General features: G+C 44.7%; 1 protein-coding gene across 1 annotated transcript in view; it reads left to right on the forward strand.

The window, feature by feature from the left end:
- LOC124803069 (acylphosphatase-2) overlaps nt 1-26632 on the forward strand; it is a 176524-nt gene that overhangs the window by 63764 nt on the left and 86128 nt on the right. The window contains exon 2 of the mRNA XM_047264197.1: nt 9745-9871. Within this exon, the coding sequence (XP_047120153.1) occupies nt 9745-9871 (127 nt within the window). The remainder of the gene's footprint in view (nt 1-9744; nt 9872-26632) is intronic.

A 26632-nucleotide genomic window follows, 5' to 3' on the forward strand; every position in this document is an offset into this window, starting at 1 on the left:
GGTGGTGAAGAAGGCGCCCATTCATTGTGGAATATAACGGCCGGGCTGCTCGTCTTGGGAACAGCCAAAACAGCCCCCTTCAAGAAGACGCCGTAGCTCTGACGTCGGCACCGTCTGGCAGGCGGATGTTCTGACGTCGAAGAAAGGGTGGGGAAGGGGGCGGGGGGGGGGAGGGGGGAGGGGACTGCGATAACAGCACGCCAGCACAGCTGCTCCCCTTACACAATAACAGCGCGCGTCTCAAAGGCATTCTAGTAAAACCTCGTACAAAAAGCGACCTTTCTCTCTCCCGAAGTATTATACACAGTTCAGCACAATCCAGCTTTCTAAATAAATCTGGAATCTGCAAATTACTGTAACATACGTACCATATGTTAAGTTACCGGGTGGTTAAAATTAAAGCGCGGTTACTCGCGGACATCCAGCGTGAGCTGTTATTATCGAATGGCAACGAAACATACACTATCTGATCAAAAATATCCGGACACCCCCAAAAACAAACGTTTTTCATATTAGGTGCATTGTGCTGCCGCCTACTGCCAGGTACACCATATCAGCGACCTCAGTAGTCAATAGACATCGTGAGAGAGCAGAATGGGGCGCTCCGCGGAACTCACGGACCTCGAAAGTGGTCAGGTGACTGGGTGCCACTTGTGTCATACGTCTGTACGAGGATTTCCACACTCCTAAACATCCCTAGGTCCACTGTTTCCGATGTGACAGTGCAGTGGAAACGTAAAGGGACACGTATGGCGCAAATCGTACAGACCGACCTCGTCTGTTGACTGACAGACACTGCCGACAGGTGAAGTGGGTCGTAATGTGTAATAGGCACACATCTATCCAGACCATCACACAGGAATTCCAAACTGCATCAGTATCCACTGCAAGCACTATGACAGTTAGGCGGGAGGTAGAAAACTTGGTTTTAATGATCGAGCGGCTGCTCATAAGCCACACATCACGCCGGTAATTGCCAAACTACGCCTCGCTTGGTGTAAGGAGCGTAAACACTGAACGATTGAATAGCGGAAAAACGTTGTGTGGAGTGACGAATCGCGGTACACAATGTGGCGTTCCGATGGCTGGGTGTGGGTGTGGCGAATGCCCAGTGAACGTCATCTGCCAGCGTGTGTAGTGCCAATAGTAAAATTCGGAGGTGGTGGTGTTATGGTGTGATCGTTTTTTTCATGGAGGGGGCTTCCACTCCTTGTTGTTTTGCATGGCACCATCACAGCATAGGGCTACATTGATGTTTTAAGCACCTTCTTGCTTCCCACTGTTGAAGAGCAATTTGGGGATGGCGATTGCATCTTTCTACACGATCGAGCACCTGTTCATAATGCACGGCCTGTGGCGGATTGGTAATGAACTGGCCTGCACAGAGTCCTGACCTGAATCCTATGGAATACCTTTTGAATGTTTTGGAACGCCGACTTCGTGCCGGACCTCACCGACCGACGTCGGTACTTCTCCTCAGTGCAGCTCTCCGTGAAGAATGGGCTGCCATTCCTCAAGAAACCTCGCAGCACTTGACTGAACGTATGCCTGCGAGAGTGGAAGCTGTCATCAAGGCTAAGGGCGGGCCAACACCATATTGAATTCCAGCGTTACCGATGGAGGGCGCCACGAACTTCTAAGTCATTTTCAGGCCGGTGTCCGGATACTTTTGATCATATAGTGTAGTAGGTACGCTAATGCGTTAATGCGGAACCGATTTACGCTGGAAGAAATTAGTTACAGTTTCGGCCACCGTGTACAAATATGACGATGTGCGAAATATTTCTATACGTCTTTCTTGTATTCATAGCGGCACATTTGTCATAAACGCAGCTAGTCTGCTTTCTGTTAAAACCGACTGCGAGTAATAAAACAAAACAGCACATTGTTATGTAAACAAATTTTTCTGAATAAAGTTCGGTCCTCAGTTGTAAGAACATTTTTATTTCGCTTTATCGGTTTCGGCAACTTAATTTGTCAGCTTCAGAAGCTTAGTAGTTATTTTACCAGGTATCAGTACAATGATATGGCCAAAAATGTACATATTATTGCATCTGACGAAGGAATTTTATTCTGTAATATATAGGAAAGTTGCTGAAAACTACAGCCACGAATAAAATAATATACAAATTTTGTTTAAAATCATATACACACATCAAAAAAAGTTTTGCATCACCCCGGATCCCAAACTCCTGAAGATAGACCTTGATTGTGGATATTGTATCACAGACACAGTCCCTTTGACTGTTCAGAGATGTCACTAAACCCGCCCAAAGATCTAAACAACCATGCATGAGCAGCGCCTATTAGACGGGGATATCTTCTGAACAGCACGTTGCGAGGCATCCCAGATTTTTCGAAGTGCAGGATGGATGTACAGGCTGTCTGATAAGTCACTCTCTATATTTAAACAGTTATAATTTCTTTATTTATGAACCAATTTTCTTAGAACTAGTTTTGTTAGAGGTAGCATTAGTCGAGGTTATGTTCAATATCATTTTAAACCTCCACGTAAGCTCCAGGATTCTCTTCGCATTTTTTTAAACGAACTGGTACGTACGATGTTGCTGCCTGAAACATGTTAGGTGGAATATTGGCTAACACATCAGATATTACTGCTTCCAATTCATTCACGTTGCATTCTTTTCTCTTGTAAACCTCCTACGTAGCCCACCAGCAGAGAAAAACATCGCTAGGCATTAAATCAGGGCTGAAGGTAGGCCATTTATATGCAGCACGTCTGCCACTCCAACCACCTGGAAAATGATCACGCAGCCATTCGCGGACATCATCTGCAAAATGTGCAAGTGCTCCGTTCTGCATGAAGCGAAGCTGTGGGTTGTTCCATTGTGAAATTACTGGTCAAACATGATCTTGCAGCAATTTCCAGATGTCTTGCGCCATTCATTGTGTTCCGCAGAAAGAAAGGACCAGCAACTTCGGATGACGTGATATAGCATCATACTCTCGCCTTCGGATGCCCCTGTGGTTTTTCAACTCGTTCGTGTGGGTTTTCGGCTGCCCAGTAATTGTAATTCTGCCTGTTTACAGATCCTCCAATGTGGAAAATTGGCTCATCAGTCCACAGAATGTTCTCAAAAAGTTCATGACAATCATCATTGCAAACGAAGAAAATTTCTCCAAAATCAATTCTTCTGTCACTGTCATCAGGAAACAATTGCTGCATACAATGTGGCTTCCATGGCGTAAAAGTGAGATCTTTCTTAAGAATCGTTGGAAATGGGTAATGTGAAAGACCACTTTCACGAGATACATGACGCAGTGATTTTTTTACGGCTCCTTGTAAACATTTCACAAACTCTGTCAACATTCTCTGGTGTCCTCGAAGTTGATGGTCTTCCTGATATTCTTGCATCGACGACACTCCCTGTTGTTAGTAATTTGGAATGACAGTTTTAACTGGTTTTGCATCCAGAGTTGCATGGATCCCTGGTTCACCCTTCCCCCATCGTTGTGCCCTCACTACAGATCTCCAGCTCTCATAAAAAACTGCTATTTTGGCCCTTTCTCCCACAGTCAACATAGGTCACTATTCCGAACTGAAACAAAAGAAAAAAATGATGTTACACACCACCTCAAGGAGTATTATTTCTAACAGAAGTAGTTATAGGAAGATTGGTTCATAAATAAAAAATTATAACTGTTTAAAAATAGGGAGTGACTTATCAAACATCCTGTGTTTTACGAACGGGTCGGAGCGGATGGACGGGTTCTCGAAAATGGAAGAAATGACGGCTGTAGTATAAAAGAAAAAATGTACAGTGTCTCGTTTCGGGCATTATTTTTTTCGATTTTCCGTTCAGTTTGAATGCTTGTATCATTTAAGTATAAAATTCGCCAAATGTATGCTAGTTACCAGGGCTACATCTAAAGCGCGTCTTCTTATTTCTAAATGTATACTGTACACAAAAACCCAGTTTGCATTGCAAACAAAAATTGTTAATTAATGGTCTTTTATAAAAGATTGTTAACCAAGATTGGGCAATTTAGAAAACCGAAAACTGGTTTTCCTTTCTATCTTCTTGTGTTTTACGCTTCGTGCAAATGCTCCTAGAACATGCAGCTTTCTTTAAAATAATTGAATCCACCCGGAATCGAACCCAAGCTGTGCACCCAATGAGTAGGCACCGCATCACACAGCCATTGTGGCTCTCGACAAAATTATAGTGTATTAAACATGCTTGGAAACTTCGTAAGTTGTTCTCGAGAATTTTTGAGGCTTGCATCGAACTGCTTTGGGAGAGGTATATTCGAGTTTTGAAGTTCACATGCCATAAATACAAAAAAATACTAAAAAACGATTGTCATGTTTCCCTTGTTAGAGAAAAACTGGCGATTTGGTCACATGTGTAGGCACATTTTAATTCTTCTGGTGTTAAGTTTAATTCATAAATTAACAAACTCTCTTGGTTCATCTTAAGTACAGGGTACGGTCTATGATACCTTCAGTCAGTCTCACTATATCGAAACGCGCCGCCATCTTAATACCGTACGCTTATTAGGCCCTGGTCATCTTGTGAAAACCAGGCGTGAGCCACGGTCAAATTTAACCTCGGTCAGCTGTCATGTTTCACTTTGATTGAGGTCGGTGCACCAGAATTTTGCCTTGAACAGGGTTAAATATCAACTTTACCACGGTTAACTTTTAAACTAGGTTGCTGCATTCAGCTGTGAAAGTGCAGGTCTCCAGTTGGGTACTGCTGACTGTAGCGTAGACGAGAGCATGAGTGTCCAAGACGTAGCTCTGTCAGTCATGTTTACGGTACGATAGCAGGCACAGCTGGGGTTCTCTTCCGCCCCGCACAGATATGCCTGAGGATATAGCGGCAGGAAGCTCGACGCAGCTTCTCGACGTTCCTGCCCTGCACATAGCTGTGAATCGCGTGCGGCGCCGCCCCGCCGCCCACTCCTCTGGCCGGCCTCCAAGCGACGCCACAGCCAGGGACACGTGCTGTGCTCCTCCCCCTCCCACCCCCGCGGTTGGCACACACGTTTCACGGCCCGGCCCAGCCCGGCCCGTCTCGATACGTAACCGCCACATTTTTGGGCCGCTGCCAGCAGACACTTAGGTTTCTCCACACGCGTGGCCTCACATTACTCCACTAACGTCAGCCACGGCTCCTCAACCAAACTGGTTGACCCCTCGCCTGTAGAATGGATCTTTCACTCTGCAGAGGCTTGTCAGCATTTGTCAAACTTCCTGACAGATTAAAACTGTGCTCTGAGGCGGGCAGCGTCTGGGACTCAGACGCTTGCCCGACGTAGACAACACCTTAACCGCATTGGTAATCCTTTCTTCCTAGGCATGCTACTCCATCACAGAGGAGCTTCTGTACAGTTTCTAAAGTACGAGGAACATTCAACGAGTAGTGCAACACATAGTTTTCTGTAAGCGGGATGGTTGTATTCAGGATTCCAAAACACCAAATTATTCCCCAGTCGTTTGGCTACAAGACCCAATTTTCAACATAATCTACGTCCTGCGCGTTGGCCTTACGCCAACTCCCTGGGAGGGCCTGTATTCCCAGATAGTATCAGTCTGATGGTTGACGTCGGATCCACGTCTTGCTGCATCGATAACCTCCCCATCATCCAAAGAAGAGCGGCGCGTTTCGTCACAGGGTTATTTGGTAAGCGTGACAGCGTTACGGAGATGTTTAGCAAACTCAAGTGGCAGACTCTGCAAGAGAGGCGCTCTGCATCGCGGTGTAGCTTGCTGTCCAGGTTTCGAGAGGGTGCGTTTCTGGATGAGGTATGCTTCCCCCTACTTATATCTCCCGAGGAGATCACGAATGTAAAATTAGAGAGATTCTAGCGCGCACGGAGGCTTTCCGGCAGCCGTTCTTCCCGCGAGCAATACGCGACTGGAACAGGAAAGGGAGGTAGTGACAGTGGCACGTTAAGTGCCCTCCGCCACACACCGTTGGATGGCTTGCGGAGTATAAATGTAGATATAGATGCAGATGTACTGCTTCCCGCGGAGTGCATCCGACATTGGGCCAAACAGATGGAGGCTGGAAGGTGCGAGATCCGGGCTGTACGGTGGATGAGGATGAACAGTCCGAGCAAGTTTTACGAGCTCCTCTCAGGCTCACAGACTTGTGTCATGCCTTGCATTATCGTAGAGAAGTTTGCTTGCATTTTTGTGGAGACAAACATGCTGAAGTTCAAAAATGGTTCAAATGGCTCTGAGCATGATGGGACTTAACATCTGAGGTCATCAGTCCCCTAGAACTTAGAACTACTTAAACCTAACTAACCTAAGGACATCACACACATCCATGCCTGAGCCAGGATTCGAACCGGCGACCGTAGCGGTCGCGCGGTTCCAGACTGAAGCGCCTAGAACCGCTTGGCCACACCGGCCGGCCATGCTGAAGTCGTTGCTTCTGTTTCGTGAGGGTAGCACAGTACACTTCAAGAGTTGATCGTTGCACTATGAGGGAGGACACGAAACAGAATAAGCCCTTCAGAGACCTAGAAGACCGTCGCCATGACTTTACCAGCTGACGTAGCGAATTTGAACTCTTCGGAGGAAGCGCCACTTCATGGATGGTCTGTTTGTTTTCGGTTAGAAGTGATGAACCCATGTTTCATCGCCTGTGACGCTGTTCGACAAAAACCGATCAGCCTCGTAACGCGCAAGCTATTCCGCACAGACCATCCTTTGTTGCTCTTTATGGTCTTCTGTTAGGCGTCGAGGGACACATCGGCCACACTCCTATGAGTATCCCAAGTGGTGGACAAATGAAATCCAGTCGATCAGCGAGCTTTTGATTGTAATACATCGATTACCTCGAATGAGACTGTCCGCACGTTCCAGGAGTCACAGCTGTGTGCGGCCGGTTGACACGCGGTTTGCGCCACCTTGTGCGACTCATCGTGCTTTTCCTCACTACCTGGTTTCTATAGACTTTCTGTAAGCGGCCATGAATATCTGCGATGCTCTGGTTTTCCACCAAAAGTATCTCAGCTCTCTGCTTGGAATGTACCTCCGTTACAAACGCGATTTTGAAGGCTACGCATAGCGTCGTCAGCTATCGGAACTTCATGAAACTATAGGAGGTAAAATAAATGTCGTGTGACTAGGACCTCCCATCGGGTAGACCGTTCGCCGCGTGCAAGTCTTTCGATTTGACGCCACTTCGGCGACTTGCGCGTCGATGGGGATGAAAAGATGATGATTAGGACAACACAACACCCAGTCCCTAAGCGGAGAAAATCTACAACCCAGCCCGGAATCGAACCCGGGCCCTTACGACTGACATTCTGCCGCGCTAACCACTCAGCTACCGGGGGCGGACAGTATAGGATCTGAAGCGGGAATATTCTTCGATATCTCACAACAAATTCCCCATTTTTTTTCAACTGAAACTGGCTGAGAAAGAATGTGGCACATTACTTATTCAGTGACTGGTAGAATTGGAGCTGTGAATACTGTACATAAGTGCTCTCTGGGTAGCTAATTCGGCAAGAGCATTGGCTGGGATAAGGAAGGATTCGGATCTTGGTACCGTACAGGTGCACAGTTTTAACGTTACAGGAAGATGGATTACCCATATTCAACAATTCATTTACAAATACGAGGGTTGTCCAGAAAGTAAGTTCCGGTCGGTCACTAAATTGAAACCACAGTGAAAATCATAAACATTTTATCTGCAAGAGTTAGCTACATTTTCCAGATACTTCTCTACATAGTCGACGCTCCGACTTAGACATTTGTCGGAGCGTTATACCTAATTTCCGTTACCATCGTCATAGAAGGCAGCCGTCTGTGCTTTCCGGTAATTCTCTACGCTGGTCTGAAGCGTGTAGCCTGCGCCCAAGTGTTGTCTTCGTATCCAGCGTTTCATGGGAAGAGATGATACTCAGGACGAGCTAATTAGGGCTGTGTTGTGGGTGATCGAACACTTCCCATCGAAAAGGCTGCAGCAGCATTTTCACTGCCCCTGCAGAGTGCGGCTGAGAATTACCATCAAGAAGGAAGTGCGTGGCAGTTGTATTAGGTGGGCTGCATTCACTAAGACGAAGCCTCTCAGTGGGCCCTCCTACTTGGCAGCAGACATCGTTTTTTAGGCATCTTCACTCGCTCACAACTGAAAAGTGTGTCTTGATGCGATCGACGGTCATACTAGAGACACTACCCAACACTCTGTGCAAAGCTTCATCGGGTTTTCACCATGGTGCCCATTTCGCGACCGTCGGAACTTACTTTCTGGACAACCTTCGTACGGTACATAAAATTAACAGTTAACGTCAGATTCTTTTTTAATATGTTGGGGAGGCACTTCTGAATAATTTCCTACAACGACTGAAATCACGAGAGTTATAGTAAGATCTGCCACGCAGACATACTTACTAACAAAAAATGCTATCCTCACATATGAAATCGCTTTTAAATATGTATCAAACAAGTTGTACTCGGGCACGCGTTATTGTGGCGCAGTCTGGTTAGATGCTAAAGAAGTAAAAGAGAAAGCACAGGTTTATAATGTCATTGGGAACTTGATATACGACCTAATCCCCTGCCGCTGTCTCTCTCCTGCTTCGCCTGTCCCTGCCCTCCTTCCTCTCTCTGTCCACCCTCTCCTACCCCCTCTCTTGTCCATCTCCTCGTTTCCGCTTTCTATGTCTATTTCCTTCCACCCCTCTGTCCGTCTCCTCTCTCTCCACACTCTGACCTTGAGACTTGCCTTATTGTTACTGAAAATTCAGATTTCATAGTAGTATTCCAATCATAAGCTGATAAGATAGAAATACAACTTTCATGTTTTGTGTGAATACCGTCTCTGAGGTAGAAAAACAGCAGATAGTTGTATATACAATTAATGCTTAAAATACGTACAATGAGAAAGAATATACGTGGAAGAAACAATTTGGATAATGGTTTAAACGCACCGCTATGGTAGTTAAATTTCCTGTCAGAAGGGGAACAAGCCGGCCGGTGTGACCGTGCGGTTCTAGGCGCTTCAGTCTGGAACCACGTGACTGCTACGGTCGCAGGTTCGAATCCTGCTATATAAAAACAAACTTGTGGTCGAATGCAACATTATGTCGAAATTTCAAGTCAATCGACAGACTACTTCTCGAGTTTTGCGAGCAGAAACATATGCAGGCTGAACATTTATGTACAAGATGGTCAGAAACAGTCTGAAACGCCTTTAAATGTGTTGCAGGGTAGTTTGCGTTGAGCAATAATTATTTAGAAAAAAAATTCGATGCGTTGCTCTGTTTCGGAGTGAAATAGCTTTATAGTTTGCCAATCATGTCGTTGCGCGCGCAAATTCAAATGGTCTGTCAGATACAATTTGTTTTTCTTACAGAGGAGGTGATAGCTCACGAGACTGCTCAGCTTTTGGCTCGGGCTCAGTCATTACTACCATCCTATGTCCAATTTATATATCGTCCACTTATTCGGTTTTAGGAAACCAGTCCAAAAACACATTTCGCGACACCGTCTCTGGCGGTCGCTTGAATTTGCAAGTGCAACGACCTTATTGGCTAACTTCAATACTAATTAACTCGAAAACGGTACAACGTATCCAGTTTTTTTAACAATTATTTCTCAGCTCAGCCTACACTACAACACCCTTACAAGGTTTTCAGACTGTTTCTGGCCACCCTACGTATGTGAAAGCTGTGCTTGTACAACTAAAGATAAGCTATTAGAACATTAAGGCAAGAGGAGCGGCTGCTGATGATATGGCTTGTTTGTGTGTGCAGGTGTCTACTTCACCAAATACTGCCGCGACATGTGCGTGCAGTTGGGGATCGGTGGCTGGGTGAAGAACACCAAAAACGGAACCATCGTTGGCAAAATACAGGGTCCGCGGATTGCTGTGGAACATATGTGAGTAGCAAGGCGCTGTACATGTACCATTCCACGTTGCAGTAACATCTTTATTTTATTGATTTCCTGAATTCGGTTGTGAGTATGTGGTTGCTCTTTGAGGCTAACAGTGTTCCTCATAGAACACCGGGCTCCATTTTTTCTACTTTAGTGATTAGAATGCAATGTCCACTCTTCTTTGTCAAATGTATTCTGTGTTCCTATGCGATGAAATGCTGTATCCCGTGCTATTTCCATTTAGGAGGTCCATTGTTTTGTGAAGATGAATCGAAAGAAGTTTGTGAGGTCTTTGTATTTAAGCCATCGCCTCTTCGTGTCCGTGGTGGTCTAGCTCATAGAGCACTCGACTCCGGCCTGGATGTGTCGGATTCAGTACCAATGAGGGGATGGGTTCTCCCTAGTTGCAGTTCCCCGAAGACGGTTCCCGATCTACTCAGCCTGCTATCAGATGAGTATTGGGGATCTGTTCGGGGGGTAAGCGACCAGGTCGATGGTCCCGCTATCCTCTCCATCCTCGTGCCGTGGAAGAGAGAGAGCGTACTCCTCTTACAGCCAGGCCAATATCCCTGTCACGAGCTTTATTTTACTTACTTCTTCTTTCCGTTGACGAGCTGCTATTTTCCTATTTGCTATATCTCCCACGGGGAGATGCTCGATAAGAAATAAACAAGAACAAGGACTTATTACGACCACAGTAGAGAGATTTAATAAAAAAGGGAAACTCTTATCAATAAAAAAATAATACAACTTCTCAGACACCAACAGGTATATGCCCGGAACACAAAGTGAATAAACGTAGTGGGACGCGAAGACTATGCCACTGACAATCCATAACGACGAGAGTTGGCCGACAGGTACGTCTCGGGATATCGCAGGGAAGTCCTAAGACCCCCTGCGGTGGCTTCCGACTTGGCTCTGACTGATGGACTGCTAAAAGCCAGCACATGAATTGGCCCAGAGCTCCGCTGGAGCCAACTGCCGGCATGTTGGCTTGAGCCGCCTTATATAACCGGGACGCGGAGGAATTCGTGCAGATCCAGTTCTGCTCACGCGACACAGCGTAGGAAATAGGTCCCTGATGCGAAGCACCTCTGATGGCTCTTGTTCTGCCGTCTATCTTCCTTGCGATCGAGCTCGTGGTCTCACGGTCGCCTTCTCGCTTCCCGAGCACGGGGTCCCGGGTTCGATTCCCGGCGGGGTCAGGGATTTTCACCTGCCTCGAGATGATTGAGTGTTTGTGTTGTCCTCATCATTTCATCATCATTCATGAAAGTGGCGAAATTGGACTGAGCAAAGGTTGGGAATTTGTACGGGCGCTGATAACCGCGCAGCTGAGCGCCCCACAAACCAAACGTCATCATCGGCATCGTCCTTGCGATCGAAGCAGTCCGAGGAGGCAGCGCCTTGTACTTATGCAAACCCGTGATGCTTCAGTGTCCGACGGTTTGCCGATCCCTTTAGCCGAAATGCGGGTACATGGCACTCTTCTTGTCGGCTACTCTGTTCATGTGTGGTTATTGAGCATCATCATCTGTTGCTCGGCCGAAGCTTTCTGTTTTTCGGTGGCAACTAAAAGAACATCCGGCCATACCTTAAATTAACCACGCCAAATCCATTAATAACCACGCTGATCTTTCGCCGATGCTAAAAAAAGACACAAGGAAAAAAAGGGAGAGCGCTTTCTGTTTTTTCTTAAACACTTTCTTCTTCGGAAAACGAGCACCCTCACAACTTCACCGTTTTTTCTCGTGGTATGAAACTGTTTGTTATTTGAACGTAAATTTCAAATTGTGTTCTCTCTCAGCCACGTCTACGTCTCCATGTTGTGTTGTCCTGCCAGTTCTTCAAGTTTCAAGCTCATCGTTGTGCCTTTCTACAGATGAGATAGAGTGCAGATTCTTCTGGTCCCTCCGTCTAAGAGGCACTACTTCCAGTAAGCGACCGCCCATGACTCATCGAACTGCAATAACAACGAAAAAAACAGAATATATTATTGCACAGTTATGGTTGTGGGAAAAGTCGTATTATGTGTTTTTTATTGTTTGAACTCTATAAAAAATGAATATCTCAAAACTTTTGAAATAAGCAGAAGCTTCCTACTATTAATAACTGAATAAAATTCAGTCAATGAATAACACTAAATCGAAGAAAAGAAGAAAGGAGAAATAGTTTTCACGAAAATAAACTCAAAAGATTATGTTTATCCCTATACCTGAAGACTTGCGTACTAGTTTTTCTAGTTCCTTGTTTTTCAGTGTGAGTCTTGCAGGAACTTCGAGTCTTAAATTTTCGAAACGGTTCTCTCATTTCGGTATGCATCTGCAAACTATGTCAGTTCCCCAGTCTGTCTCGTCAAGAGTACACTCAGATATTCCCGTGAGATTCGATACTGCAATATGTATTTGTCTATATTTTAGCAGTACTGTGACACGTTAACAATGAACACACAACTTATATGTATTATGTTATACAATGGTCGGATGAATAAAGAAATAATGATCATCAGTAGCTGTTCTGCTTTGCGTCAAGTCTAGGTATGGTATTTCACCACATCCCCCTCTTAAGTTTCACACATAGTCGCCTTCCACACAGTTGATATTTCTTCCTCTTCCTCTCATTCCCTTAAATTGGCTGTTAGAGTAAGCACCGGCGTCTCAGGATGTATCGTAGCCAATTTTTCATTCTTTTTCTTACAATTTTTCTTTCTTTTTACTTATTGCAATACCTCCAACATTCATTCATCTTTTCTCAATGTCCACGTCTCTGCACTTTATAAAACTTTGCTTCCTAAATAGTATTTGGCGTACTGTTTCGTCAGTTGTCGGCATAGTAATTTGCTCTTTTTGTTGAATTCAACCATGATATTCTCGATCTTATATCTGTGTCACGTTTTAGGTCTTCCGTTATAGTATTTCCCTAGTACTACTTGTCCATCTGTCGTGATTTTGACCATCTCTCTTTTCCCTTTCCGTACTATGCTTTTGGTCTTTCAATTCCATTACTTTTGCCTCCTATACGCACTCCGCCCATTCCATCTCTGGACTCTCCTATAATCTTTTCCACACACACTAAAAAAGCATCGGACAGACATCCTTGACTGACCTTTCTATATGTTCATATTCCCTCTGTTACTTCACCACGTGGCGCAGTGGTTAGCACACTGGTCTCGCATTCAGAACGACGCACAGTCTTCCTGCTTTAGGTTTCCCGTGATTTCCATAAATCTCTCCAGGCAATGGCCAGGATGGTTCCTCTGAAAGGGCACGGCCGATTTCCACCCCCTTTCTTGGAACATTCCGAACTTATGCTCCGTTCGTAACGATTGCGACGCCGACGAGACAGACCATAATTTCCTTACTGCTCCACCAGTTTCGACTCAGCTACGCATCCAGTGAAACTCCTTCTCTCCCCTGTCTCTATCCGTCTCCTCCGCTTTCGCTTCTCTGTTCATCTCCTCCGTCCCCTCTCTCTATTCATCTCCTCCTCTGCCCTTTCTCTCTCCATTTCCTCCTCCCCTCTCTGTGTCCATCTCTTCCTCCACACTGTCTCTGTCGTACTCTTCCCTTTCACCATCCATCTCATCCACTCCCCTCTCTGTCTGTCCGTTTCCTCGTTGCACCTTCTCTCTCCACTTTATCATCCCTATCCCAATAGGAGGTTGCTGGTTCTTACGTCTACAGTCTTTATTTCCAGATAGTAAGTGCTCGTAATATTTGTATCAAATTTGTTTGAAACTGATGCAAGGGTTTAAGAGGAGCTTTTTACACGTGGTTTTGCACACTTACGCACATGTCACATATATTTCACATATACTGAATTTATTTCCCGTATATTTATACACATACTTCACCTGCATCTCTAGCGAATTTAGCCCTGCAGTTTCGTTTTCATGCATCTCAATGTTTATGACGTCACAACTGCGAACTATGTGTCATACAATGACATTATTTTGTAGGTACATTCTGCCAACGGCCTTGCCGCAGTGGTAACACCAGTTACCGTCAGATAACCGACGTTAACCACTGTCGGTCTGGGCTAACACTGGGATGGGTGACGCCCGTTGTGGCCGAGCGGTTCTAGGTGCTTCAGTCCGGAACAGCGCTGCTGCTACGGTCGCAGGTTCGAATCCTGCCTCGGGCCTGGATGTGTGTGATGTCCTTAGGTTAAGTTTAAGTAGTCATACGTCTAGGGGACTGATGACCTCAGTTCCATAGTGCTTAGAGCCATTTGAACCATTTGAACTTGGATGGTTGGCCATCCGGTCTGCCAGGCGCTGTTGGCAAACGAGGTGCACTCAATACTTGTGAGGTAAATTGAGGAGCTACTTGATTGAGAAGTAGCGGCTCCGATCTCGTAAACTGACATACGGCCGGGAGAACGGTGTGCTGACTACATGCCCTTCCATATCAGCATCCAGTGACGTCTGTGGATGAGGACGACATGGCGGCCGGTCGGTGACGTTGGCCTTCCAAGGCCTGTTCAGACGGAGTTTAGTTTAGGTACATTCTGCGGCACACGTGGATATTGTCTGCGACGTGTATTGGGCATTAGTAGCAAACACGTTATTAAGTTAAACGTCATGCATTTGCGGCTGTTTTTGACGCTTGTCAGCGTTCATAACGTCATATCTGTTAAACTATGTGTCACATAATGATATAATGTTTCTGGTACATTCAGTGGTCTACATGAATATTGTTTGCGTGCTGTGTCGTGAATGCAGTTAGTGGTAAAGAAATAATAAATTAAAACATCAAGGATTGTTAGGCAGTTTGACTGCATGATCAACAAAAAAGGTAGTAAGCGACAATCATTTGCCTTTCAGTATTTTGTGGCGGTTCTCAGAGAGAGATAGTTTCGTAAAGGTTTGGAATTATGTGTGAAGTTGGGTGCAAGCCACTACTCTTAAATAACGGATCAATAAAGTCCGGGTACTCGCGTCGTGAGCTACGTTCCTTTTTTACCTCCACCTCCATCCCTTTGACAGGTAGGTGGTTCTTTCCCTACAGCGATTATTTCCAGACAGTAAGTGATATGTGTACTGAGTTTGGTTGAAATCAGTCCAAATGTAGAACATACATACTTCCATTCATATACAGCGTGGTCAGAAACAGTCTGAAAAACTTGTAAGAGTGTTGCACGGGAGACTGTGCTGTGTACGTTGCGCCGTTTTCGAGTTGTTTAGCATTTACGTTAGCCAAGCAGGTCGTCGCGCGCGTAAATTCAAGCAGTCTGCCAGAGACAGTGTCGCCAAACGTATTTTCGTTCGTTTCCCTCAAACCGAACAAAGGTAGCTTTTGCTTACCTAGCTTAAATTTGTCACTTCGAAAAAAGGCATATTTTAACTGGTAATGAGCATTTGAAGACATGGTAACTCAGGAATCCACAGATATCTGTGCATTAACGTATTTTAGCGCGTGCAAGTGATTGAATTTGCACCCGAAACTCCTCATTAGCCTACTTCAGTGTTAAATAACTCGGAAACGGTAAAATGCATGGATTTTTTTCTTTACAAGTTCTTCCCAGCACAACCTTCGCTGCAAAACCTTTGCAAGCTTTTCAGACTGTTACTGTCCACCCTGTATACGTACATCTATTTTTATAATATGCATATATAACAATACAATAGATACACTGTTTTATACAATAATAATTAATTGCTTTAATATAATAATAATAATAATAATTCGTTTACAACAGTGAGCAGTAGATTGTTTTAACGTAACTTCCAAGACATTGCAATTCAGAAAAATATAGCCTTTGAAAAGAACGTTTCCAAGAAATTTGAGAAGTACGTGTGTCGCGTAATTACTTTAAGAACTATGACAGAATAAATTCTCACGACATCGTTGATATCATAATGTACACAATATAAAGTGGACGTGTGAATTCACACGGTTCTAGACGCTACAGTCTGGAACCGGGCGACCGCTACGGTCGCCGGTTCGAATCCTGCCTCGGGCATGGATGTGTGTGATGTCCTTAGGTTAGTTAGATTTCAGTAGTTCTAAGTTCTAGGGGACTGATGACCAAAGAAGTTGAGTCCCATAGTACTCAGAGCCATTTGAACAATTTTTTTGAATTCACAATTACCAGTATTTTACGATGTACTACGACTGTAAACACTGAGCTGTAAGCAATGGCTATAAGAGCGTGCAAATGACTGCCTACGACCGCGAAGTGAGTTATTTTCGTAGTTGTGTGCCTTTCCCTGTCTTACTCAGTTTCCTGTTCTATCTGCGAACTCGAACTCGAGAACCGTGTCAGATTTTTTGCTGGCAACGGGTGAGTCAGTCTGTGAACGTGCACCTCATTCTGGTTGGAATGTTACCCATCAGGACGGAATCCCATTCACAAGGGCAGCTGCTCACGCAAGCATCTGGGAAGTATCCTCTGTTAGAGGGAGCTTGTAATTTCTGGAATTCCACAACATTTTCGACATTATTAGTTTCCATGCCACTTTATTCTCCGAAATTTATCTATGAAATCTGGAAAGTGATATGTGTAAAAGCATAAATTCACCTACAATTTAGCGGGATGGGAGAGGCTGTAATGACCCTCTTGGCTGCACCACCTTTTGGGTCCAAGGTTGCTCTGACTCTGGACTTTTGCTTGAGGTACAATCCCCAAGGTGGACATCCGGAAACTCTGTCAATCAATGCCAAGCCAAATATCTGCTTAGATAAGGGCCAGGGGTGGAACAAGGCGTTATTGACTTGCTCAATTTGTGAAGCTCTTTCTACTGAACAAATCATCCAATTTTTCTCAAATATTAATAGTTTATTTGGCCGTACATGTACATCACATCTACCGATTTTCGTTCCATTCGGATAATACATTCGTGGTGCGGCTTTTTTCCCCCAAGAGCGTATTACGAGTGCGCCCTGAAAAAGTAATGCCTCTGAAAATTTTATGTGGAAATTCTTGAAGCTTTTTAAATAAAACATATTTTATTAACATTCTACATCTTTATTCTTCATGTATACATATTGCCATAAACCATGGACCTTGCCGTTGGTGGGGAGGCTTGCGTGCCTCAACGATACAGATAGCCGTACCGTAGGTGCAACCACAACGGAGGGGTATCTGTTGAGAGGCCAGACAAATGTGTGGTTCCTGAAGAGGGGCAGCAGCCTTTTCAATAGTTGCAGGGGCAACAGTCTGGTTGACTGACTGATCTGGCCTTGTAACACTAACCAAAACGGCCTTGCTGTTGTGGTACTGCGAACGGCTGAAAGCAAGGGGAAACTACAGCCGTAATTTTTCCCGAGGGCATGCAGCTTTACTGTATGGTTAAATGATGATGGCGTCCTCTTGGGAAAAATATTCCGGAGGTAAAATAGTCCCCCATTCGGATCTCCGGGCGGGGACTACTCAGTAGGACGTCATTATCAGGAGAAAGGAAACTGGCATTCTACGGATCGGAGCGTGGAATGTCAGATCCTTTAATCGGGCAGGTAGGTTAGAAAATTTAAAAAGGGAAATGGATAGGTTAAAGTTAGATATAGTGGGAATTAGTGAAGTTCGGTCGCAGGAGGAACAAGACTTCTGGTCAGGTAAATACAGGGTTATAAATACAAAATCAAATAGGAGTAATGCAGGAGTAGGTTTAATAATGAATAAAAAAATTGGAGTGCGGGTAAGCTACTACAAACAGCATAGTGAACGTATTATAGTGGCCAAGATAGACACGAAGCCCATGCCTACTACAGTAGTACAAGTTTATATGCCAACTAGCTCTGCAGATGATGAAGAAATTGAAGAAATGTATGATGAGATAAAAGAAATTATTCAGGTGGTGAAGGGAGATGAAAATTAATATTCATGGGTGACTGGAATTCGACAGTAGGAAAAGGGAGAGAAGGAAACATAGTAGGTTAATATGGATTGAGGCAAATAAATGAAAGAGGAAGCCGTCTGGTAGAATTTTGCACAGAGCATAACTTAATCATAGCTAACACTTGGTTCAAGAATCATAAAAGAAGGCTGTATACATGCAAGAAACCTGGAGATACTAGAAGGTATCAGATAGATTATATAATGGTAAGACAGAGATTTAGGAACCAGGTTTTAAATTGTAGGACATTTCCAGGGGCTGATGTGGACTCTGACCACAATCTATTGGTAATGAACTGTAGATTAAAACTGAAGAAATTGCAAAAAGGTGGGAATTTAAGGAGATGGGACCTGGATAAATTGACTAAACCAGAGGTTGTACAGAGTTTCAGGGAGAGCATAAGGGAACAATTGACAGAAATGGGGGAAAGAAATACAGTAGAAGACGAATGGGTAGCTATGAGGGATGAAGTAGTGAAGGCAGCAGAGGATCAAGTAGGTAAAAAGACGAGGGCTAGTAGAAATCCTTGGGTAACAGAAGAAATATTGAATTTAATCGATGAAAGGAGAAAATATAAAAATGCAGTAAATGAAGCAGGCAAAAAGGAACTTAAACGTCTCAAAAATGAGATCGACAGGAAGTGCAAAATGGCTAAGCAGGCATGGCTAGAGGACAAATGTAAGGATGTAGAGACTTATCTCACTAGGGGTAAGATAGATACAGCCTACAGGAAAATTAAAGAGACCTTTGGAGAAAAGAGAACCACTTGTATGAATATCAAGAGCTCAGATGAAAACCCAGTTCTAAGCAAAGAGGGGAAAGCAGAAAGGTGGAAGGAGTATATAGAGGGTCTATACAAGGGCGATGTACTTGAGGACAATATTGTGGAAATGGAAGAGGATATAGAGGAAGGTGAAATGGGAGATACGATACTGCGTGAAGAGTTTGACAGAACACTGAAAGACCTGAGTCGAAACAAGGCCCCAGGAGTAGACAACATCCCATTAGAACTACTGACGGCCTTGGGAGAGCCAGTCCTGACAAAACTCTACCATCTGGTGAGCAAGATGTACGAGACAGGCGAAATACCCTCAGACTTCAAGAAGAATATAATAATTCCAATCCCAAAGAAAGCAGGTGTTGACAGATGTGAAAATTACCGAACTATCAGTTTAATAAGCCACAGCTGCAAAATACTAACACGAATTATTTACAGACGAATGGAAAAACTGGTAGAAGCCGACCTCGGGGAAGATCAGTTTGGATTCCGTAGAAATGTTGGAACACGTGAGGCAATACTGACCTTACGACTTATCTTAGAAGAAAGATTAAGGAAAGGCAAACCTACGTTTCTAGCATTTGTAGACTTAGAGAAAGCTTTTGACAATGTTGACTGGAATACTCTCTTTCAAATTCTAAAGGTGGCAGGGGTAAAATACAGGGTGCGAAAGGCTATTTACAATTTGTACAGAAACCAGATGGCAGTTATAAGAGTCGAGGGACACGAAAGGGAAGCAGTGGTTGGGAAGGGAGTAAGACAGGGTTGTAGCCTCTCCCCGATGTTATTCAATCTGTAAAGGAAACAAAAGAAAAATTCGGATTAGGTATTAAAATCCAGGGAGAAGAAATAAAAACTTTGAGGTTCGCCGATGACATTGTAATTCTGTCAGAGACAGCAAAGGTCTTGGAAGAGCAGTTGAACGGAATGGACAGTGTCTTGAAAGGAGGATATAAGATGAACATCAACAAAAGTAAAACGAGGATAATGGAATGTAGTCGAATTAAATCGGGTGATGCTGAGGGAATTAGATTAGGAAATGAGATACTTAAAGTAGTAAAGGAGTTTTGCTATTTGGGGAGCAAATAACTGATGATGGTCGAAGTAGAGAGGATACAAAATGTAGACTGGCAATGGCAAAGAAAGCATTTCTGAAGAAGAGAAATTTGTTAACATCGAGTATAGATTTAAGTGTCAGGAAGTCGTTTCTGAAAGTATTTGTATGGAAGTGAAACATGGACAAAAAACAGTTTGGACAAGAAGAGAATAGAAGCTTTCGAAATGTGGTGCTACAGAAGAATGTTGAAGATTAAGTGGGTAGATCACGTAACTAATGATGAGGTATTGAATAGGATTAGGGAGAAGAGAAGTTTGTGGCACAACTTGGCTAGAAGAAGGGATCGGTTGGTAGGACATGTTTTGAGGCATCAAGTGATCACATTTTTAGCATTGGAGGGCAGCGTGGAGGGTAAAAATCGTAGAGGGAAACCAAGAGATGAATACACTAAGCAGATTCAGAAGGATGTACGTTGCAGTAGGTTCTGGGAGATGAAGGAGCTTGCACAGGATAGATTAGCATGGAGAGCTGCATCAAACCAGTCTCAGGACTGAAGACCACAACAGCAACAACTGTAAGCACTCCCATATACCAACTAAACGTCTGTACCCAAGAATGCAACAAAATGAGGTTGGTTCGTCAGAAATCGCCATACATCGAAGGCATCCCCATATGTCTATGTAATTGGCCTTCCTGAAATTTCCCTTTCACCACAGTATTGTTTACCGTTCAGCGTGGTCTTTCATGTTTGCCTACATTTCGAAAACGGAAGTAGAAGACAACTGACGAACATATCACTTCCAGCACGATTTGTTATGTCATAATCAGATAGTATCCGCTTAAGCTCTATAAATATTTCCATGTTGCCGTAATTATACCCTCACTGGCATTCTTTTTCCCCAGATTATAGTAGAGTTGAAAACTTAAGTGTTGTGCCCTCTTTTCTGCTTACATTAATCTCTTTCCGGCAAACTACCTAGAACATTAACGCGCGGAAGGTGTTGACAATCTCTCGGATGGTGACCACTTCAAATTGTGCGGATGGTGACCACTTCCAGTTTTCGTGGTGGAGCAAATTTTCATGACAGAGATTTCCCCACTAAAGAGAGAGAGGTGGTGACGCACAGTTGCAGCTGATCACATTACGCTTCCATATCCTGGCTGATATTCCAAAACTATCGGCAGTGTCTCATTAAGAGAGAACTATCACACTTGATGATGGGTCGCCCTTTTCGTGAGGACGCTAAAGCACACGGCCATGTCGGTTCAAAAATGGCTCTGAGCACTATGGGACTTATTATCTGAGGTCATCAGTCCCCTGGAACTTAGAACTACTAAAAACCTAACTAACCTAAGGACATCACACACATCCATGCCCGAGGCAGGATTCGAACCTGCGACCGTAGCGGTCGCCGGCCATCTTGGTTCTGGTCGAGAGGAACAGCCCATGTCTTAGACGTCTACAATAAACCGCACACTGTTAGCGGCCTTAACGAGTGTGACAGAATAATTTTTGTACCACTAAAATTCCCCCGCCACTTATTCTGTTCTATATGCATACTGTAAACCTAAGTATTATCTCAGATAATTTTAATTTTCTTGTAGTTGTCATTCAGCGAGACGTATGTGTGAGGAAGTTGCCATAATTTCGTGTGGCTGAATAGCTTGGTGCAGTTCTTTCAATTGGACCACATTTCGACGACTTGTGTGTCCCTGAACTACCTCAGTTATCCAACCGGGGAAAGGAGACCTACAGATTCAGAAATGGTTCAAATGGTTCTAAGCACTATGTGACTTAACATCTGAGGTCATCATTCCACTAGAACTTAGAACTACTTAAACCTAACTAACCTAAGGACATCACACACATCCATGCCCGAGGCAATATTCGAACCTGCGACCGTAGCGGTCGCGCGGTTCCAGACTGCAGCGCCTAGAACCGCTCGGCCACACCGGCCGGCACCAACAGATTAACGTGGGATCCGAACCACGTGTGGTTTCTGGTAAATCTCCAAATCATTAAGAGGTGAAAGCTTGGTTAAAGGGAGACTCAAAGGTCCGTGGTCCGACCGGAATTCGAACCCTCGACCTTTCGGTTTTCAGGCATGCGCTTTACCGATAGGCCACCAGGGTCGACGTGGGAGGAAGTAATACGTCACCAAACACATGTTTGAACGTATGCTCTCAGAATTTCAGTTAGAAACCTCTTCGGGATATAGAATGCATCTTATGTAGCGTCTACCACTAGAATTTGGTGAGCATTTCCGTCACCCACACTAAGCGATCCCGTGACGAAATATACTGCTCTCCGTTGGATCTTTTCTATTTAACCATCCTGGTAAGAGTCCCACAAAGAGGACTCGGTCGAACGAATGTTTTGTACGTAATTTGTTTCTTGGATGAATTAACAATCAGTCTCAGGCTGGTACCAGCATTTCTTACAACTAGTTTCATGTGGTCTTCCGACTTTAGGTCGTTCCGGACCATTATTTCTAGTTCTTTTACGGTTGTTATTGATCCGCCAGGACAATCGAGTGCATTAGCACACCTCTTGTGGGATGTGGGTAGGTGCGCCGCTGTCCGGATAGAATCCAGCTAGTGGATTAACGACGACGGTCACCCTGGGTGTGTTTTTTTATACTGTTTCCCACAGCCGATTATGTGAATGCTGGGCTAGTATCCACGTCCAGTCTCAGTTACACGATTCACGAGCATTTCGAAAGCGTTATCACAGTTTCACGTAGGATGATACTAGATGCATACAGATGGGGTACACAAATCCCGTCCACGGCGGCAAGGCGGGGGAGGGGGGAGGGAGGAGGTGCAGGAGGTTGTGCCAGGAAGGACACTCGGTCATCCTCTACCGTTAACATGACAAAATCCAGGTTAACACCCCGTGGAGATACGTAAGAAGGCCAGGAAAAAGAAGAATATTTTTAGTCTTCTGTTGCTGCAGCCCCCTTATAGACAACGGCATTGTCTGCGAAAAGCTTCACTGGGCTCCAGACTTCAACAACTTTACATCCATACACACCAATGACTCAAAACATTATGACCACCTGCTATGGCTTATCTGTCCATCTCTACAACAAAATACGTCAATCATTCTGCGTATCAGGGACCTGACACTTCGATGGGAGGTTTGTGGAGCTATATGGCATTAGATGTCTACGCACAGATCATGTAATTAGCATAAATAACGGGCTGTTGATTTGCGTACGCGGTGATGGCGCCCTAGAGCGACAAGATGGGATCCATAGGATTTGGCCACCGAGACATCAATGTGAGTTCACTACAATGCTCCTGAAACCACTGTAGCACTGTTACGGCTCCGAGACACGAACAATTATACTGCTGTTAGATGAGATCGCCGTCGGGGAAGACATTAAGCATGAAGGGCTGATAGAGAGCATCATGATTGATACAGGGATTAGTGATCACAAGGTCCTAAAATGTAAACTTTCACGGCCGGAAATATCATGTCCATTATAATTATCCGGGCTGTTATGCCGTGGTCGGTTGATGAATTCTGATGTGATTCCCACGTTTCGTCTCCGACTGCGGGAGACATCTTCAAGGGGGTCCTTAGCTTGATGGAAGGTCCAACACACACACTGGCTCGCTACTGACTGCCGCTAAATTCCGTGTCCGCGCGCCCCCGCGCCGCGGCGTGACGTCACGTGTTTTGAAAACGTCAGTGCAATTGGCCGCTGTCCGTCGCCGTCGATCGCCGTTGCCATCACCCAGTAGTGGACGAGTGGTACACATCTTCTTTAACACCGTTAAGACCGATACTAAGTGCCATTGGTTCGCCCACCTACTCGTTAGCCAAGGTTTTGACTACGCTGTTAAAACCACATGTGGGCCGTTCGGACTCGTATATAAAAAATTCGACACATTTCATCAGCAGATTGAATGGCATAGTGGTCCAGCCGGAGGACATATTGGTCAGCTTCGATGTGGTATCGCTGTTTACCATGGTTCCACTTAATGATGTATTGGAACAGCTGGATCGAATTTTTCCTGCCGATATTTTAGAGCTGTTTAAGTGTTGTTTGACGACCACATACTTCAAGTGGAATGAACAGTTTTATGAGCAAACGGATGGCGTGGCTATGGGAAGCCCCCTAAGTCCCGTAATTGCAAACTTCTTTATGGAGAAATTCGAAGAACAGGCCTTAGGTACTGCCAGCAAGAAACCAAATGTATGGTTCCGATACGTGGATGACACGTTTGCGTTGTGGAGACATGGTAGGGAGGAACTAAGCCGGTTCCACGAACATCTGAACAGTATAAACTCAAGAATTCAGTTTACTATGGAGGAGGAGGTAGACGGCAAACTACATTTCCTCGATGTGCTTGTGTTTAGAAACGAAAATGGTAGTTTGGGCCACTCAGTGTACCGCAAACCCACGCACACGGACCGTTATTTGCACCGGGATTCGAACCACTACCCACAACAGAAGCGGGGTGTTATCAAGACGTTAGCGGACAGAGCTAGAAATATTTGTGAACCTGAGTTGCTCGACGCTGAGATGGAACATCTCCACAATGCACTAACGAAGAACGGATATTCGTCCGCCGAAATAAAACGTGCGTTGAGGCAGCCACGCAGAAATCATACTGACGTACAGGCTACTGCAAAATCTAAGGTTTTCCTGCCGTTTGTTAAAAATGTAACGGAAAGAATAGGGAGGATCTTGACGAAGCGGAATAGTACCGTAATTTACAAGCCCACCAGGAAGATACAGGAATACCTTAGGCCTGCCAAGGACGCTCGCAAACCATTGGAAAAATCTGGAGTGTATAGGATCCCATGCAGCTGTGGTGATGTTTATGTGGGTACCACCAAAAGAACTGTTTCTAAACGTTTGGAAGAGTACAAGGGAAATTGTAGAAGAGGAGCAACGGAACGATCAGCTGTTGCGGAGCATGCTTTCCAGCCAGGGAACCACAATATTCGTTTCGAGGAGACGCAAGTACTAGCGGCCACGAGCGGATACTGCGAAAGGCTCTACAGGGAGGCAATCGAAATCGCTAAACACCCGAATAATTTCAACCGAAAGGAGGAGGGCGTCAAATTAAACGGTATATGGATGCCGGTGTTAAAGAAGATGTGTACCACTCGTCCACTACTGGGTGATGGCAACGGCGATCGACGGCGACGGACAGCGGCCAATTGCACTGACGTTTTCAAAACACGTGACGTCACGCCGCGGCGCGGGGGCGCGCGGACACGGAATTTAGCGGCAGTCAGTAGCGAGCCAGTGGGTGTGTTGGACCTTCCATCAAGCTACGGACTCCATTGAAGATGTCTCCCGCAGTCGGAGACGAAACGTTGGGAATCACATCAGAATTCATCAACCGACCACGGCATAACAGCCCGGATAATTATAATGGACACGATCACAAGGTCGTTGTAGCTAGGCTCAATACCGTTTCTTCCAAATCCACCAGAAACAAACGCAAAATAATTTTATTTAAAAAAGCGGATAAAGTGTCACTAGAAGCCTTCCTAAGAGACAATCTCCATTCCTTCCGAACTGACTATGCAAATGTAGACGAGATGTGGCTCAAATTCAAAGATATAGTAGCAACAGCAATTGAGAGATTCATACCTGATAAATTTGTAAGAGATGGAACTGATCCCCCATGGTACACAAAACAGGTCCGAACGCTGTTGCAGAGGCAACGGAAAAATCATGCGAAGTTCAGAAGAACGCGAAATCCCGAAGATTGGCTAAAATTTACAGACGCGCGAAATTTGGCACGGACTTCAATGCGAGATGCCTTTAATAGGTTCCACAACTAAACATTGTCTCGAAATTTGGTAGAAAATCCGAAGAAATTCTGGTCGTATGTAAAGCACAAAAGCGGCAAGACGCAGTCAATACCTTCGCTGCACAGTGCCGATGGTACTGTTACCAACGACTGTGCCGCTAAAGCGGAGTTATTTAACGCAGTTTTCCGAAATTCCTTCACCAGGCAAGATGAATGGAATATTCCAGAATTTGAAACACGAACAGCTGCTAGCATGAGTTTCTTAGAAGTAGATACCTTAGGGGTTGCGAAGCAACTCAAATCGCTTGATACGGGCAAGTCTTCAGGTCCAGATTGTATACCGATTAGGTTCCTTTCAGATTACGCTGATACAATAGCTCCCTACTTAGCACTCATATACAACCGCTCGCTCACCGATAGATCTGTACCTACAGATTGGAAAATTGCGCAGGTCGCACCAGTGTTTAAGAAGGGTAGTAGGAGTAGCCCATCTAACTACAGACCTATATCATTGACGTCGGTTTGCAGTAGGGTTTTGGAGCACATACTATATTCAAACATTATGAATCACCTCGAAGGGAACGATCTATTGATACGTAATCAGCATGGTTTCAGAAAACATCGTTCTTGTGCAACGCTGCTAGCTCTTTATTCGCACGAAGTAATGGCCGCTATCGACAGGGGATCTCAAGCTGATTCCGTATTTCTAGATTTCTGGAAAGCTTTTGACATCGTTCCTCACAAGCGACTTCTAATCAAGCTGCGGGCCTATGGGGTATCGTCTCAGTTGTGCAACTGGATTCGTAATTTCCTGTCAGGAAGGTCGCAGTTCGTACTAATAGACGGCAAATCATCGAGTAAAACTGAAGTGATATCAGGTGTTCCCCAGGGAAGTGTCCTGGGACCTCTGCTGTTCTGATCTATATAAATGACCTGGGTGACAATCTGAGCAGTTCTCTTAGGTTGTTCGCAGATGATGCAGTAATTTACCGTCTAGAAAGGTCATCCGAAGACCAGTATCAGTTGCAAAGCGATTTAGAAAAAATTGCTGTATGGTGTGGCAGGTGGCAGTTGACGATTAATAACGAAAAGTGTGAGGTGATCCACATGAGTTCCAAAAGAAATCCGTTGGAATTCGATTACTCGATAAATAGTACAATTCTCAAGGCTGTCAATTCAACTAAGTACCTGGGTGTTAAAATTACGAACAACTTCAGTTGGAAAGACCACATAGATAATATTGTGGGGAAGGCGAGCCAAAGGTTGCGTTTCATAGGCAGGACACTTAGAAGATGCAACAAGTCCACTAAA

The sequence above is a fragment of the Schistocerca piceifrons genome, chromosome 6 (genome assembly GCF_021461385.2).
Source record: "Schistocerca piceifrons isolate TAMUIC-IGC-003096 chromosome 6, iqSchPice1.1, whole genome shotgun sequence".
Lineage (NCBI taxonomy): Eukaryota > Metazoa > Arthropoda > Insecta > Orthoptera > Acrididae > Schistocerca > Schistocerca piceifrons.